General features: G+C 41.4%; 1 protein-coding gene across 1 annotated transcript in view; it reads right to left on the reverse strand.

Moving 5' to 3' along the window:
• Nucleotides 1–4,860: 4,860 nt before the first annotated feature.
• LOC127649403 (NACHT and WD repeat domain-containing protein 2-like) overlaps nucleotides 4,861–13,956 on the reverse strand; it is an 82,721-nt gene continuing 73,625 nt past the window's right edge. Inside the window, exons 8-9 of the mRNA XM_052134511.1 lie at nucleotides 7,664–11,625; nucleotides 4,861–5,852 (exon numbers count right to left, since the gene is read on the reverse strand). Of these exons, the coding sequence (XP_051990471.1) occupies nucleotides 7,720–11,625 (3,906 nt within the window). The 3' untranslated portion in view covers nucleotides 4,861–5,852; nucleotides 7,664–7,719. The remainder of the gene's footprint in view (nucleotides 5,853–7,663; nucleotides 11,626–13,956) is intronic.

The raw sequence follows: 13,956 nt of genomic DNA on the forward strand, positions 1-13,956 counted from the left end.
AAGAAAGCCACATATGGCAAGTGCAACAGGAAGCATGGGGTGAAATGTCACCTGAGTACCTGGCCAAAATGACAGCTATAATACCAAGGATCTGCAAAGCTGACATTGCTGCACTTGCTGATGTTTTGATGAGAACTCTTTCAATTAGTTTAAGAAGATCTGAACATTTCTTTCAAATTGTAATAGTATTTTTTCACGTTATTAATGTCCTGACTATAAATTGTGATCAGTTGAATGCCACGTTGGTGAATAAAAGTATCAATATCTTTCCATAAGAGCAAAATCTGTATATTCTGTAGCATAGATGTGACAAACTTTTTAATTTTATTTTGTGCAAATCAAAACTCGGCATGCTAACACAGTATTTGCTACTACTGGATGTGCTTGATAACAGGCATGGCACTTGTCTAATCTGGAAAAAACGTGACATAATGAATGACAGAAGAGAATCACTCTAACAAAAATACATAGTGTAAGTTAAAATCATGTCCTGACCTCAATCCCATTAAATGATTGTGATGTGATCTAAATAAAATGCCTGGAAGCAGGGCCATTACTTAAATTCATGGGGCTTGGAAATAAATACAATCTATGTACACCCTCTCTCTCTTGGGCCCAGTCAGGAGACTAAAACTTTGGTATAATGCCTTGTCTACACTAATACGTTTTAGTTTTTCTCTCCATATTGGCCTCTTGTGCACACTGAGGCGGGGTATTTGAAAATGCTGTTTTCGTGTTGTAGTGTGGACTGTGAAAACGGATATATCTGAAAATTATGATGTATTAACGTAGTCATGTGATCTATCCAACCAAAACAATCAAGATGGCGGCCCGTGTTATAGCTGCGCTTTTGTATTTGATACTCACTTTGATAGCGTTGTTAAAAGAGAAATGTTACTTAGTTCAACCATTACATGGCATTCCTTCAAAGGCGAAGGGAAGTTTACTTGGAATTGGTGTCCGGTGACAGAATACGAAGGACAATTGATTGGTTTCAGACCGTACATGCAACAGGGATTTTCACAGTCACATGATTTAAGCGTTTTCATAAGTTTCAGTGAAAACGCCATGTGGATGGAGCATTTTGAAATGAAAACGTTTTCAAATGTATCCAGATGAATGTAGACATAGCCTAAGTAAACCTTTTTAACTCCAAGGCCCCTGTTGTCCAATATATATATATATATATATATATATATATATATATATATATATATATATATATATATATATATATATATATATTTTAAGTCATCTGGAGGTCCTCTCATGGGCCCTGGTCTCCTGGTTAAGAGGCATTGGTCATTTCCATAGAGAATATTAGTGCAGCACAAATCCAACACAAACCTGTTTTGCATTCAACTTTCCAGAAGTTGTTGCTGTTGTTGCCGTTCTAGAGCTTTTGAAATTTTGGAATGCCAGATATTATCAAAGCGTGTTGTTTACTCTGGCGCCATTGGAAAAAAAAATCTCTGCACACCTGAGCATTGCCAGCAATAAGAAGTATTTTTATTTACGACTTATTTCACAGTAAGATTAAATGGGAAGATCATTAAAAGTTCCTCATTGTTTCATTGGAAAGTGTTGAAATAATTGCTTGTACTAGGAAAGAGATCATACCAGGAAATGAAAAAAGAAATAAACAGAGGGATGATCAGAACAAACATGGTATATTTAGTAGTGCAAATATTGACTATTTGATGACAATAGTTCAGTTACAGCTCAGTGACTTCCTAATGAGAGATGAATAAGAGTGACTATGCTGTAATGATTTTACGTGAAAAGGGAATGCATTTTTTCCTCCTAATGCATAATGCTGATATGCCAGTTCCACAGTCACCACAACAGAGGACTGATGCCACTGAGGGTTCTACAGTTTCCATAGAGACCACATCCTACCATTCCTGCCCTGAGCGTTTGTTTGTTTACTGTAGTGTTTTTTGTGTTGGTGCCTGCACTACTGCACAATTATGAGAGAATTCAGGTGTGTGCAAGCAGGAATTGTCATGTTGACATCATACTGCACCTGCCCAGTGTTTGACAATTATTTAACACACTCGTCTGCATACCATGTATGGTATATACAGGGGAGCAAAATGATTAGCAACCAGAACTTTCAATGTCTCACTTTCTGGTTGTGCCATGTAGGATTTCTAGTGGTCATTTCTGGATTTCTTGAATTTTTATTTTAAATAAGCACTTTTGTAAGCACTATGTTTAAAAAAAAAAATTAAAAACTGATATACCCAAAGGAAAGTAATTAAATTTAGGAGGCAAATTTAAGAGGCAGAAAGACAAGCATTTTATTACATTAAAATGTTCCATACAAACAATGCATACACACTAAGTCATATTGCTTTCAGACACATTTTCTGCTAGTTATTTTTTCCCCAGAATACTTAAACAACTTTGTAACAAAATGTAAGTACATCATTTATGAAAATATATCAATCTCTAAACAGGGATTTCAATTTTGACAATACAAATAATACAATAAACACATTCAATACCAATATGTGAACTATGTTTTGCAAACATGTATGTTGTTAAAATTCATTCAAGTTACATAACATATAATGTACTGTTCAATTGCGCTCATACTGACACATTCAAATATATTCTAAAATTGGCATTCCAATATAATAGGGACTACTCAGCTTTCAGCTAAAGTCAGCTTTTCTGAAGGTAATTTGCCCAAATTCTTCGGCAACATTTAAAAACTTTTCCTTATTAAAATCACTTCAACGTGTTATTTTAAGCTTAACCACTAAAAAAAGCTTTAAATGCATCAAACGCTTTAACTACAACAAAAAAATCAACTGAAAATCAACATCTGGAACACCTGCTATGATTTTCTCACATTTTTCATCTCTTTTGAGTTTGCGTCCCTGTAATAGAGATGGACTTCCTCAATATCTTAGCAAAGATAATGCATGTTCCCTATCTGTCACTCACTCGACCTTGTGTCGATGAGTTGGCACTAAGGGTTGCTCCTGCGGAGCCCAGACATCTCTGATCTTGAGAAAAGGCCAATGGAAATGGTCGTGTGTACTTTGCATGCCACTCCCCCGGACATACCAAAAAGGAGTGACGCTGCAAACACACAGATATCTTCTTCGGAGTCGAGCGAGCAAGTCACAGAGCTGAATTCCAGAGGTTCTTCCCCTCGCACACTACGTTGTACGTTGCACACCCCTGGGCACTTCAGCAGCAGAAAAATGTTCACAGAGTGAATAACTTTGTTTATATATATAAAATACACAAAAAGAGTAATATTTCTCTAAAAGAGTGGCGCAAACGGAAGAGCGCAAGCCAACCCAGCGGCTCCCCGATTCGGTCCTTCTACCTACGGGTATGAGGTGGGGTCGGTTAGCACTGGGGGCGATATGGGGACCTCAGTGGGAGCCTCTCCGCCGGGTATTCCCCATGGACCTCCCACTCCCCGTCACGCTCGTATGCTCCAACCGAGTGCTGGGGCGAGGTTACTGGTTCGTTTCACGGCGGACCTGCGATCTCGTTCGAGCGCCTGACGATGATGAGCTTTCGAACGCGGCATCGGAGAGCGGGTTCGTCATGTCTGACTTGGCTGGACTCCCACCCTCGGGTGCGGCAGCTCAGTCGCAGGCTGACGCGGAGCTGACGGCCATGCTTGCCCGGGCAGCTGCGAGTTTAGAGATGAGCATGGCGCCACGGCACACACCGCGTCCTTGCCACACAGGCTTGTTGCCGCATTCTCAGCCCCTGGTCAGACCTAGCATTCCTACAGCAGGAGTTCCCCTATGCCGGGTCCCCATGCACGTTGTGGTTACAACAGATGCCTCCCAATGGAGCTGGGGCACCGTATGCAATGGGCACTCAGTTGCCGGCCCTTGGATCGGACCATGACTGCATTGGCACATCAACTGCTTCGAGTTGCTGGTGGTACTACTTGCCCCGAGGAGGCTATTGGCATTGATCCGGGGCAAGCACGTGTTGCTCTGGACGGACAACACAGCTACGGTAGCGTATATCAACTGCCAAGGCGGCCTACGCTCTCGCCGTATGTCATATCCCGGGCCACCTCAACAGCACAGCAGACGCGCTGTTGCAGCAGGTTACGCCCAGGGGAGAGTGGAAGCTCCACCCTCAGGCGGTCCAGCTGATCTGGAGTCGATTCGGCCAAGCACAGGTAGACCTGTTCGCTTCCCCAGAATCCTCCCATTGCCCACTATGGATCGCACGCAGAGCTTTAGAATCTCCGAGCAGCTCTTTGTCTGCTTCGGTGGACAGCAGAAGGGAAGCGCTGTCTTCAAACAGAGGATCGCCCACTGGGATCGCCCACCTAACCTCTTTGCAAGGTATAATAACCTCATAGTTGAGCCAGTTTCGTCCTGTGTGTTATCAGGTGACACAAACAGGTAAGTTAGGGTCAGCTGGCCGTGTGTATCACTTGTGCAAAGTGCCTTTCCCCTCCCTTGAGGCGAAGACGTGCGCTCTTTCCCCAGTTGCGTTCGCAAGAAGTGTGAACCCTGGACGTTCTTCCTCCCTAGCCTAGTGGCCGTTGAGTCTTCGGAGAGACTCGCTGCCGCCCCAGTATGGGCTTCACCAGGCCCCCGTACTGAGTTAAGTGTTCCACATGTGCTGGTTGTCCCCCTAGGCAACCCCGTGTGATGTATATTCCGCAAAATGGTTTCCTTGCCGGTAAACCGCGTCTTCCTTGGGCAGAGGGCCCTCTGTCCTTGGTCGCCGTGTTTGTAGTAACTCCTCTCCCCTTTGGTAGGATCTACCATGATGCTGCTCCACACAATGTGCTTCCGCTCCTAACCGGTAAAGACCGTGTGTTGTATTCCACCTAAACCCCCCCCCCCCAGGGCTCCCAAGCCAAACTATTTTGTTCCTTTTGGGGAGAACAATAGAGAGAAGGCCATGGCTGGGCCAGCCAGTCCTTATACTCCTGAGCAGTTAACTGTTCCCCTAGGTGCAGGGGACCGCTTCATGCCTGCCAGTGTGTTGGGGGTAGTTATGCGATGGCTTGCTACGCTGGCTACGAGGCACACAGAGGTCTGCCCATCTCGCAACGCCAGTCTGCATAACTCAGTTCAGCTTTTGTGGCGTTTTCCATTGGGACCCCTAGTGTCAACTCATCGACACAACGTCGAGTGAGTGACAGATAGGGAACGTCTCGGTTACTGATGTAACCTCCGTTCCCTGATGGAAGGAACGAGACGTTGTGTCCTTCTTGCCACAACACTGAACCAACCACTGAAATGGCCGGGTCTTTGGCTCGGCTCCTCAGTGCGATGTGTGTTTGCAGCGTCATTCCTTTTACACCCGTATGTTCGGGGGAGTGGCATGCAAATTCCACACGCCAATTTCCATTGGCCTTTTCTCAAGAACAGAGATGTCTGGGCTCCGCAGGAGCGACCCCTAGTGTCAACTCATCGACACAACGTCTCGTTCTTTCCATCAGGGAACGAATGTTACATCAGTAACCGAGACGTTTTTTTTCATAGTTACACTAGAAAAACACCAAAGAATCAGAAAGTAGGTCACAAACAACACAATTTAACATTCTAAAAACAAATAGAAATTAAACAAACCTAATAATAAAAAAATAAAAATAAAAATATAAACTTTGACAAATATTGTACGATATCTATGGGTTTGAAACACTTGAAGGGAGAAGTTAAACACTCCTGAATATTGCTACAGGTTGTTGGTTGTAAATGGGCCTTTGTCTCAGTATTTCCAGAGGTAAACATACAATTTGATGGAATAGCCCTTGAGTTATGGAGAAAATAGTCTAAATGGGGCATGGCTGATCATTTTGTTGAAACTACTTTCTTCTGCAATATGCCAGAGAACACCCATAACTGAAAGCAAAAATCATATAGTTAGCATTTGTGACACACCTATTCAAAGTCAACCTTGGTGAACAACCCGTTTATAATACTGTAAAGTGCAACCACCCAACACTGTCTTGGCAACCATATTTGAGAATATACTGTATAAGCTATTCATAAATCAACCTTGTTTATGATAACATTAAGTCTATTCAGAAATATATTTAAGTTATCTATAACATGAAAATACAAAGTATCTGTTTTCTCTAGCACACATTCAATCATTACCTCATAAAGAACATGAGCTAACAATTACACATACACGTTTGTATACGATAAGATGACCCAACTCTTTAAGGCGTAGCTACTCCTGGCGAGATGCTGCACATAAATCCTCAGTAGTGGTTTAGTCCTCCAGTCAATACTCAATATTTGTTGCTTGGTACAGCTGTACTGTCCTTATTTTGATACAATTAATTACACGTTCTTTAAAGTGAAGCATAAATAGTCATAATCTCTTGGATTCAGTGGAGTCAGAAGATGACCTTCTCAGTATCAGTATCAAGTTTGTATTCTTTCACTGAGGTTATAAAATAACACTTTAATTTACCGGCTTACTTCCTGCTATGTTATATATATATATATATATATATAAAACGTTTTGCCTAAAACTTTTACACAGTACTGTTTGTGTATATACTGTATATAGAATGGATTTAATACTGTCTCTCAAATGTATGGCATTTAGTGCAAATACCAAACGACGAATTCCATGCCACTTCGGTCAGAGAAAGATTGGAACGCATCCTGAATTTACCGAGAAGCTCTTTATGACTCCAGACTATGAATACATGAATAAAAAAAAATTAAAAACATATTTTTAATGTAATAGTGAACTGTTTATTCCAAATTAATCAAATTATGCATTGTCTGCTGATCATGTTTATTGTAATAATTAATATTTGTATCAAGGTATTTTTTTTTTTTTAATTCCCTGCAATTTTGTCTTCATCAGTTTCTGCAAGACAGGAAATATTAAAATCCAGGCACTCACTTTGATTGCATTTAGCACAACATAACATTTTATGTAGTTGCACAGACTGCAGAAACCAAAGTACATATGTATGTTTCCTTTTAGGTACAGTACCAGAGGACATTAAGAAACATGAACATTTAGAAAAAAATAAAATAAATGGCAGCAACTTCTATATGGCTACAAATATATTACATTTCGCTATGCTTCTATATAAAGTGACATTATGGCTTGATTGGTCAAAAACTAATAGAAAATCTAAACTATATGGCCACATTGGCATACATACACATAATAAGGAAGAACATATTGTAAAGCCCATTGGATTGGCTTTTGCAATGAATAACATTTTATTTTAATGAATGTGTTCATTTAAATTATACCGAATTCAACTTACGCATTTAAAGGGCCAGGTCACCAATGAATTAATTTTATGTCATCATTTACTCACCCTCATTTGTTCCAAACCTGTATGACTTTCTTCTCTAGATTACAAATGGAGATGTTAAGCAGAATGTTAGTCTCATTCAACATTCACTTTCATTGTATGGAGAAAAAAAAACATGAAAGTGAATGGTGACTGAGACCAAAATACTGCCAAAAATCTCCTTTTGTGTTCCATTTAAGAAAGTCATATGATTTGTTTCATTTTGAAGTGAACTATCCCTTTAAGAGTAAGTTAATGATAAGAAAATAAGGTGATTGATTGCAGCTTAAGTGCAGCTTAAGAGCAATTGGTCAGTTGCTGTGTGTTACCCAGAGGACTGATCTCTGCAGCTGAATCAAAGTTGCTGTAAACAGTATTTACCTGTTCACAAACCTCGCCTGCTCTGCCATGCCCTTATTGTCCTAAAGAGGGCACTCTCATTGCAGCAGTTCAGTTATTTTTGTGGGCGTTGTGGTTTCTGGCTCCCCGCTGTCAGAAACATTGATAGGACTGTCTCGAGAGAAGACCTCAGTGGATTCTCTCCACACACAGTCAGCAATGGTCTTGAAGGCATTGGTGCTACACTTGGGTCGTACTTTCTGAGAGGCATTGTTAATGATTTGGCGGCTGTTTGAGGTGGCAATCTTGATTTTCAGAGCTGCATCCACACGGTCCACTACTGTGTAGGTGCCGATGCTGCCATCCTCAAAACCCACAATGATGTTAAGTGCTCGCTGTGATAGGCACAGATAGGTTGGCGTTTTGTAGAGAGAACAGGTGCCTATGCTTTTACCATCTGCCAGTCTCATGACAATGAGACTTGAAACCACACCCGCATCATCATCCTCATCACAATTTCGGAAACAGATGTAGACTAAGTAGCGTCCATCCCCTGAGAGGTTTTGCCGCCATATGATGCCAGCAGCATGGACCAGTCGCAGCTTACCGCTGTGGAGGTCTAGGATATTGATGTTCTTGTCACCTTTCGACACGATCCCCAATTTCCCATTTGGTGATATTTCGAAATCTTCCAGGTTCTTCAAAAAGTTGCTGGGTAGCTGCACTCTCCTACACACAGACTCATCAGCGACACTCCAGATGAAAACTGTCTCTGTGGAAGTGATGAAGACCACATAATCTGGACTGTCAGGTATTAATTTGAAGTTAATGATTGTGATCCCATCATCACAGATAAACTTTTTAGATACGCTTCCTGACCACAAGCTAACGGCCAACAACTTGTTTTTGTTGGTGCCAACAAGGAACGTATTTGCTGTAGTTATGAGAGCATGCTGGAGGGTAACCAGAATGTTGCACACCTTGTGACCCGTAGCAAGCCTCCAAACACGAGAGGCATTCTGTTCACAAAGGGACACTACAAATTGGTCATTATGCGTGACGAGAAGCTGTGAAATCCTCTGGCCATTGATGCGTAATATATTCTCACCTGTGGTTGTATGCCAGATGTACTGACTGTTTTTATCATCAGATGTCACCATGAGGTCACCAGATGTTGTCAGAACACAGTTCTCCACCAGGCCTTCGTGCTTGAAGACCATCTCAATGAAACCTGTGCTGTAGTTCCATTTGTGGATGACCTCTGATCCATCCATGGTGTACACAAAGTCCTCCCTGCCAGACAGCTGCAGGCTTTGGATTGGTTTCCCTGTTTTATCAATGTTCGACATAGCTGTTATGATATCAATGTCCCACACAGAAAGTACGCCACTGCTGGCCACCGATAGCAGCAAGTTATGGTGCGTTGATTTGATCAGCTTCACGATTGCTCCAGATATCTCTATCAAGCTGGCCATGCACTGTCCACTGTCCCTCCTCCACACAAATATGGATGAAGTGTTCTCCATTGAGGCTATAATACTTTGACTATTATTTGAGAGAACGGCTGCCACAAACTTCTCACTACGCTTGGCCTTGAACTTCTCTGCCATCTTCCAAATCTTGGTGTCCAGCACCTCAATGCTCCTCGCTTTGCAAATAAGGATGGATCGCTGATCCTCGGAGAGCTCTATGCTCACCACCTCACTCTCATCTCCCCGGCAGTCATAATCCTCCATTAGCTTTGGGTTTGTGATGTCTTTGGTGTTCCACACAGAGAGACTTCCCTCATTATCAATCATCACCATTTGATGGATCATGTCTAGAATCAGAATGGACTTAACAAAGCCACCAGAGAATTCCGAAGTCATTGTAGCAAGCTTGTCCCCGCTACCAAGATGGAATATGGTGGTCGTGTTGAGATATTGTCCACAGAAAGCATACATTCCATCTGGGGAGCACTGAACACAGGTTACCTCGTACCAGCAATGAAACTGATGCAACGGCCAGCTACAGAGTAAATCAATCACATTGACGTCTTTGCTTGCCTCCAGCCAAGCCAAGGCGTGGTGGCTGGACAAGGTGAATCCATTGATGAACGCTACTCCGCCAGTGATACCACAGTGCTTGGATCCTTTCACATCCACCTCAGACAATAAGCAGGACTTGTGGTTGTCATAAATGAGCAGTGTGTTTTTTGTAGTGGCCACAACTAAATACTTCTCATCTGTGGTTAGGCGGATACCAAGAACAACCGACCTTGCTGTGTCTATTTGCCTCAGCAGCAGTCTACTCTCAACATCCCATGTGCTGACGGAACCGTCTTCGAGTGCAACAATGACTATGTTTGGTGCTAATGTAGGTAGAATATCCACTATTTGCATGTAGCTCAAACAGAGTGGTAATCTCTCAGGACTGTATGTGACATCCATGGAAGAGTGCAGTGGCACAATGGAGCAGTATTTAGGACCATCCTTGTCACACTCGAGAAGAAGGTGTCTGAGCTTGGGAAGTGATGTGACTACTGGAAGGAGTCTTTGTTGTAGCTCAGCAGACAGTGATGCTGGATTCTTGGTCACTTTGAGCTTTATACTGCGAAGCATAGTGGCGAGAAACTTCAGCTCCTTTTCTTGTGTGCAACTGTAAGCTAGGTCAATGTCTGACAATGCCTTGTCAAACTGCCCTATCTTTATCATTGTGTAGAGCCAACTGAAGTTCATGATGACACCATACATGAGATCATCTGTGCGGCCACTCCTTGTCAAGTGGTATGTTAGCTCTGTCATTTTTCTGTGGTTGACAAAAAAGATGTCTGGCTCTAGTAAATTACACTGGAACACCCAGGGTTGTTCAGGTGTCTGCCTGTCATATGAGTGCTTGTCAGCAGAAGTTTTGTCATGACCATGAAGGCTCTGCTGGTGGTGAGAGTTTTGATGTTGAGAGATATTCAGTGAGGCAAAATGATTATTGTCGCAGTGGAATATCTTTTTTCTACCACCTGCCCATGCACCAAGAAAGTATTCTGCCAAAAGGCTATGCATTTGATGCACGTCTTCTTCATTACTGAGGTATAGCTTTTGTGCTATGAGATGCAGATGGCGATTCGCCCAGACCATTAGTGTTACATTATGGACTTGACGCTCCACCAGGTAACCTTCAAGCTCCTCCTTTAGTCGGGCTATGAAATCGTAAGAAATACGCAGTGGATTTTTAAGATTAGAGCTCACCATGATGTCCCCAAGGACACTGTTGTCCAAAGACAAGATGTCCTCAAGCTCCAGCTCTGTCAGCCCTGCCCGTGCCATTGTGATGTAGCCAAGAGCCTGAAAGATGAAGCGTGAACCAAGCTTGTTTTCAATAGAGTAGAAAAGCTGCTCAATGCTTTCGTGGACTGTAGAACACAATGATTTGTCATCCACATCTTTATGTGACCGCCAGTGAACTACCTCTCGGTAGATGAGGTTGACAAACATGGGCAATGTGCACTTTGCCATTGCCTCATTCACATATATTTGTTGACCAGAGGTCACCTTCCTTTTGAGGCTCAGTAGCTGCTGTTTAAGAGTCTGGCTGCAAGCTTTGCGATCTCTCTGCAATATTTCAACATAACTGTCCTCGTCATGTATCAGGCAACGTAGTTTTTGCAGTATCCCATGCTTGTTGGGCAGGGTGGACACTACAATGCGGACTGTGCATGGCAGGTGGGCAGGCAGCCACCACAGCTTTCGTGCCTCATCGACACCTGACAACTGCTCTATGGCATCCAGAATGATGACTAGAGGTCGGTGGAATGATGACTCCCCTAGCAAATTGACCAGCAGTTCCCTCATCTCCTGAATCTTGTTTGGCAAGAAATGGATCAGGCACTGGTAGTTGATGGCTATCTGTTCACAGATACTCTGCAGCAGGGTGAGGAGGTCAGTGGAGATGTCAGTGGAGCCGATGAATCTGACAATGACCACTGGGTCTGTTTCTGGTCCCATCTCTTTCTGTAGCCATGAATAGGCCTAAACAAAAGAAAATGAATCAGCAGTTCAGCAGTTCAGAAATACACTCACACAGACACACACTCACACACACATTTATACAGTATATATACAGTATACTGAATCTGATGACACTTTACAATAAGGCTATATTCACTAACATAGTTAACTACACTAGTTAACATGAAACAACAATGAGAAATACTTTTACAGCACTTGTTAATCTTTAACATTTCTTATTCAATTTTAATCTTCTTAATCTAGTTAATTACAACATGCAGTATACTAATGTTTTTAAAGAAAAGTTGGATTGACATACTTTAAGTTAATGCAGTATCATTATCGTCATAACTAATATAAATGCTGTAAAAATTAAAGTTAATTGTTTGTCCACGATACCTATTGCATTTTCTAATGTTAATGAATAGAACCTTATTGTAAAGTGTTACCATATAGTGTATAGTATTGTTTCCAGCATGTTCATTTATATGTAGGACATTTATTGAATATGCAGACTAAATTAGGTGTGCTGAAGTAATAATACTGTAATTTGATTTAAGTAGCTTGTAGACATATGCAATAGGCTATATGCAACTATTTTATACATCATTATCTGTGCTTAAGAGGACCTTGTGTCCTGTTGCTATAAAAACTGAAAATTCAAGAACTGCTGTGACCTACAGCAATGCGATCATAAGTGTGACTCTAGCAAGTAAATCTTGAGTGACATCCATTATTTAATAGATCCAATGTACACTAAACTTGACGGCATGAGGAAGACAAACCAAAAGGGATGAAAGAGTATACACAGCAAATAATCAAATGCACTCAACAGCAAAAAGTCTGCCCTGGATAACTTTTCCTGAGTGTAACAAGGATTTTCTAAATCAGTTTGAATATTTGTGGTTCAAGAGTGCCTCCAGATGTGATTCAAAGAAAAATGTAATATTATTTCTCCCTGTCTGGAGAGGCTGGCCATTAATGATAAAATCCTTTGCCATTTCCTAGTGGACTACAACTGCATCTATTGCATGTGATTGGCCAAGGATTATATGTGTGTGCATGTGTGTGTCCAGATTACTACTGTGCTCATACTTGTAACATGATTTTTTTTGTACTGTTCAAACCCTACTACACTGACACGGGAAGCCTGAGACATTAGGAGTGAGTAATAGGCATGATAGAGATGCACTATGAACTTTATTATCAAAGCAGTGTGTGGCTGTTTACATTGTGTGTATAGAGAATTTGAGTTCCATATAGATACATATTTTAGAATGTCTTTGTAGTGTGGATGTTAGATAGAAGGACAGTGAGAGAGACTGTGCAAGAGTAAGGATGAGGTGTTAGTCAAGGTCCCCAGTCTTATCATCTGTGAACTAACATTATTGGCTGAGGTCTGTGGCAGGTTGCCATGGGTTACTGAAATGTCAACACCAACCTTTCTGCTTTGTTCCTTGCCCACAAACATATCAACACTGACGATTCTGACTATCAACATGTGACATACACACCCCTATCTCTAAATTATATTGGATAAAGCTGACAGACAAGAATATATTTTACAATGAAGGTTAATATATCCAAGGTTAATATATGTTTAACATTGTTCAATATTAGTTCCCACGACTTAAAGCATTTACTAATGTAAACGAATAGAACCTTATTGCAAATGGCAATCAATTTAATTTAAATTTTGGATCAGCATAACAATTTGAGTTAAAACCTGCAAAACCTGATGATCCATGTTATCTCAGCATGTTTTAAGAATGTTCCAAAGAACATGTTGTGTGCTTAATTGGAAGCAAGGAAATCTGACCTTTCATACAAAGGGGTCAACTGGTCAATGTCACAGATTTACTTATTTAATTATTGCCCTGGAAATAGTACAGAATCTTTAACATTTAATTTTTTTTTAAATCAGAATGCTTCTTTGTTTAACATTTACAAAACCCTATTCAAAATTATATTTTGAATCCCAGATTTCCAATGTGGACTCACACCTTTGAACCCTACTATATATAGGTATGTACAAACATTGTTTTTTTTGGATATATTAATGTAACAGTAGCCCAAAATGCTTTAATTTTAATACGAATCTCATTGCATGACATCAGATATTACATCAAAGGAAGCAAAGAACAGCTTTAGGCAAAACACAGGCATCCCGCATTAATCTAACATGTGCCGACATCCAGATGGCCTTAAAAAACAGGTCAGTATGCCCACACTTGCTTTTCCTCTCTCTCCCTCCCTCTCTCTCTCTCTCTCTCTCTCTCACACACACACACACACACACACACACACACACACACACACACACACACACACACACACACACACACACACACA

This window comes from Xyrauchen texanus, chromosome 1 (genome assembly GCF_025860055.1).
Source record: "Xyrauchen texanus isolate HMW12.3.18 chromosome 1, RBS_HiC_50CHRs, whole genome shotgun sequence".
In the NCBI taxonomy this organism is placed as follows: domain Eukaryota; kingdom Metazoa; phylum Chordata; class Actinopteri; order Cypriniformes; family Catostomidae; genus Xyrauchen; species Xyrauchen texanus.